This window comes from Olea europaea, chromosome 18, assembly GCF_002742605.1.
Source record: "Olea europaea var. sylvestris chromosome 18, O_europaea_v1, whole genome shotgun sequence".
NCBI lineage: Eukaryota > Viridiplantae > Streptophyta > Magnoliopsida > Lamiales > Oleaceae > Olea > Olea europaea.
The window spans coordinates 17,432,393-17,435,879 of NC_036254.1; the positions used below are offsets into that span (position 1 = coordinate 17,432,393).

The 3,487-nt window shown below is 34.8% G+C and overlaps 1 protein-coding gene across 1 annotated transcript; it reads right to left on the reverse strand.

The window, feature by feature from the left end:
- Positions 1-211: 211 nt before the first annotated feature.
- LOC111367634 lies at positions 212-3,078 on the reverse strand. Its single transcript, XM_022988616.1, has 2 exons — positions 2,614-3,078; positions 212-760 (listed from the first exon to the last, which is right to left on the reverse strand). Exons 1-2 carry the CDS (start codon positions 2,848-2,850, stop codon positions 524-526), a joined length of 474 nt encoding a protein of 157 aa, XP_022844384.1. The 5' UTR covers positions 2,851-3,078; the 3' UTR covers positions 212-523.
- Between the last annotated feature and the right edge of the window lie 409 nt (positions 3,079-3,487).

Below are 3,487 nucleotides of genomic sequence, written 5' to 3' on the forward strand. Positions count from 1 at the left end.
CTTCTGCCTTTACCTTTATTGGCAAAGGCCATTCAGATTTAGACGAAGTTATTTATACCACTCATCTAAAGGTGAAAGGCCACATTGTTAATTCTTTAATACATTCATTTTTTTATCACGAAAGGAATGGTAAATTTAAGAATTGGGTTTGCTCACTGTAAATCTATAATGGTTAGAAGAACAACATTTCTGTCAGCTGAAGACTAACAAGTCCAGTTAAATGCAAAAGAGCTAATGGTTTGAAGTCACAAAGGTTACAGTTACATTCACTATTTACAGATTGAAGAGTTTAAAACCTGGATGTTGTACTTCTCCATCTTCTCGTCATCATTTTAAGTGGACTACAGCAAATATGATCTTGCAACAAAGAGTAATATCACTTCATATCCTTATCTGGCTATATGAATTTTTCGAAGATTATGCTTTTAGATGAACGAAAAGGACTTCTTTCTACTCATTTTAAACAGGGATTCATTTGAATTAAGTAAATGGGTGTGTGCGCGAGAAAAAGAGAGAGCATACGTCAGTCTTGTTTCCTATACTTTTCGTTGCTTCGGCTCTTGGAGCTGGTATCTAATCCAAGACACTTGAGGAATGATTGTTTAGCTAGTCCAAGATAGTTGCAAGGATGGGCTGGATGCTTAAAAAGCCTCTGAAGCACAGAATCATTCAATGAAGGTTCATCTCGACCTTGGTCGACATCTATGATTGTCCCTCCACTTGCTTCTCCATTCCTCTCGACTTGTTGGATTTCCTCCTCCTGACAGTACAAAAAGTTTAACCACTTTCTCGTTGTCCATCATATGGCATATTTCCAATTGAAGAGGCAGATAATATACTTAGAAATGAAACTGGCTTCTAATAATCAACGCAAAATATAATTCCTGGTAGAATTTATATACAAGAAATTGAAAATATCTTATTTTATGTGTACCCTAAAGAAGGTTTATTTACTGGATTCAATCTATTGAAAATTGAAATAATTAAGCCATAGAAATTGATATAATGCAAGAACTCCATCAAATTAGCATGTTGCTTAGATGCTACCGATCTTTTCACTTTGCTAATCAAGTAGACATTATGATCTCTAATGCTAGCTCAAGAACATCTAAAGTTAATGGCAACGGTAAACGGATCTTTCGTGCAAAATTATATTTCATCACAGTAGCTCATTTATAGTGGGCATCCAGTTTGCTGTCTCTAAAATATACAAGTCTTGGTAGAGAGGTGATGACCCCTGAAAATCAACCCTATGGATTAGGGAACTGGATGTCATAAACCTATTTATTTATCAAAATTTTCACTTCAAATAAAACATATCCCATTTTATCATGCAGGAAGGTGCATTTTACCTTCTTTTGTTACACACACTGATAATAGATAACAAAAATAAACAAAGATTATGCAATTGCACTTTGAGCAAATGGGCAATCGTTGAAGCTAAATATGAGCACCAATATCAACTGTGTTCCACGAAAACACAAACATAGAGACATTGAGAAATAATTATTCAAAAATAGGGACCATACATGCCTAGAAGATGCTAATAAGATTAAATTGAGCCACCAATGTAGCAGATGACGGTTAAATTAGCCTCACACAATCCCAAATTTCCAATAAAAATTGACAATTTGTACCGCTAAAATCTCCAACTATAGAATACTTCTCCCTCGATGATTAGAAACTGATTTCTTACACTACATGTTACCAAATTGTATCGAATGCATATTTGGTACAGTGTCAAGGTTTTGATTCTCCCAGGTGAAAATCTCAAAGCATCTTTAAATGAATAATAAAAAAACAGATGTGCTGACAGGAATACAATAAAAAATGGGACACCTGGATAAGCTTTCAAGAATCTTTAACAGTAGACAATCTGTCATCTTTATAATGCAATCAAAGGCAGCCTAACAAACAGCTGTAGTTTAATAAGTCTCCGTTTGAAAAGAATTTATAAATGGTTAAACTTACAAATAGATAGAAAGGAGATGGTACTTGTGGCGCATTGAAATGTGCGGGGTGAAAATGACGTTGCACCAATTTATAAATGCCAAACGGAAGCTAAAATTTTGTCCGTTATGCCAGCGTATCAAACGTGCCCTTCAAAAGTTTCGATAAAAAACGAGAGTTTTGATGGATGTACATAACCATTTCCACATAAGTTTTCCAGATCCCTCACATGAGGTGGGTCCCACCTCATTAAAAAATGACCCCAAAAATCCCCACCCCGCCCATGTTTGTGTGTGTTCTGTAGGGGTTCTGTAGATCCCCTACCTGGTACCCAAGCATGGCTTAAAAAACAATCTGCTTCTTGGGAATGACAGAATATCAGAATTCTATGATTTTTTATCCCATTATAAGCATCGTCACCTTGTTCTAAAATGTAAAAGCGATGTGCCGAATACAGAAATTACAGAAAATAAAAATTAATAATTAAAAACTTTATACACCTCTTGGATAGTCAAATTCAAACATTAATTTCAAGCACAAAATTCAAACTTTATTTCTATCTATAGATTCAAGAATTTCCCTTCTCAGTTTTCTAGTCAAACTAATAAAACTATAATGCAAAATTCGAAAAAGGAGTGAAAAGAAAGCAATAAAATAACTGACCTTGACTCTTTGAGAAGAACTGGGGTCGTTGAGGTTGGGTGGTGGGGCAATGGCGGCGCGGCCCGTTGATGTTGAAGCGGAGATGCTGGTGGAGGCGGAGGAGGCCGCGGAGTCTGAAGTGCAGACGCTGATTCCGAAAAGAAGGATGATAAACAGAATCGTTGCAAGAAGCTGAATCCATATTAGCCATGGGATTTTGTAGCTCTCAATTATCAACTCATCACCAAAATCAAACATTATATTATAGTCTATATAATTATTACTTATTCACCAAAAATGAAAAAGAAAGAATGGGTTTTTTTCTGAAGGGTATGTAAGACCGATAAACCTTAAGCTGTGAGGTGAGTGGAGATGGAAAAGGCTTGGGATTGAAGAGAAAAGTAAAGTAAGCTAGTGTGATGCGGCAGCGTCAAGGGACTACACAGCCACGCTACAAAGTTTTTTGAGAGAGAAATTTCAACACGATTTTTCAAACACTTCCCCTTTAAAAGAGAGTATTGATATTCAAATACAACGGATGTCAAGCACCACGGTAAATATTCGATATTAAATTATAGATTTACTTAAATGCAATATCACTTTGGTACATAGCATTATTCTCTTAAAAATCTCAACAAATTTATAAAGAGATAAATGAAACGTGTAAAATTACATATCAGTGTTCGGGAAAAAAAAAATTGAATAACTCTAGGTAGAAGCTGCAAATTAGAATGTCAATTTATTTATTATTATCTTTTTTTTTTTTTTTAATCACATTCATGATTCTAGAAATATTTTGGCGTTGTTGAATGTGAGAATGATTGAAATAATTGTGGAAGAATTGAGAAGAATATTGAGAATATCTTTTGGGTTCAATTATTTGGGAATAAACATG

Bases quoted from the DNA above. Each gene is read 5' to 3' on its own strand.
- LOC111367634 (XM_022988616.1), bottom strand. From the start codon at position 2,850: ATGTTTGATTTTGGTGATGAGTTGATAATTGAGAGCTACAAAATCCCA. The intron at 761-2,613 runs GTCAGTTATTTT...TTGTACTGTCAG, and splicing joins GTTCTTCTCAAAGAGTCAAG to GAGGAGGAAATCCAACAAGT.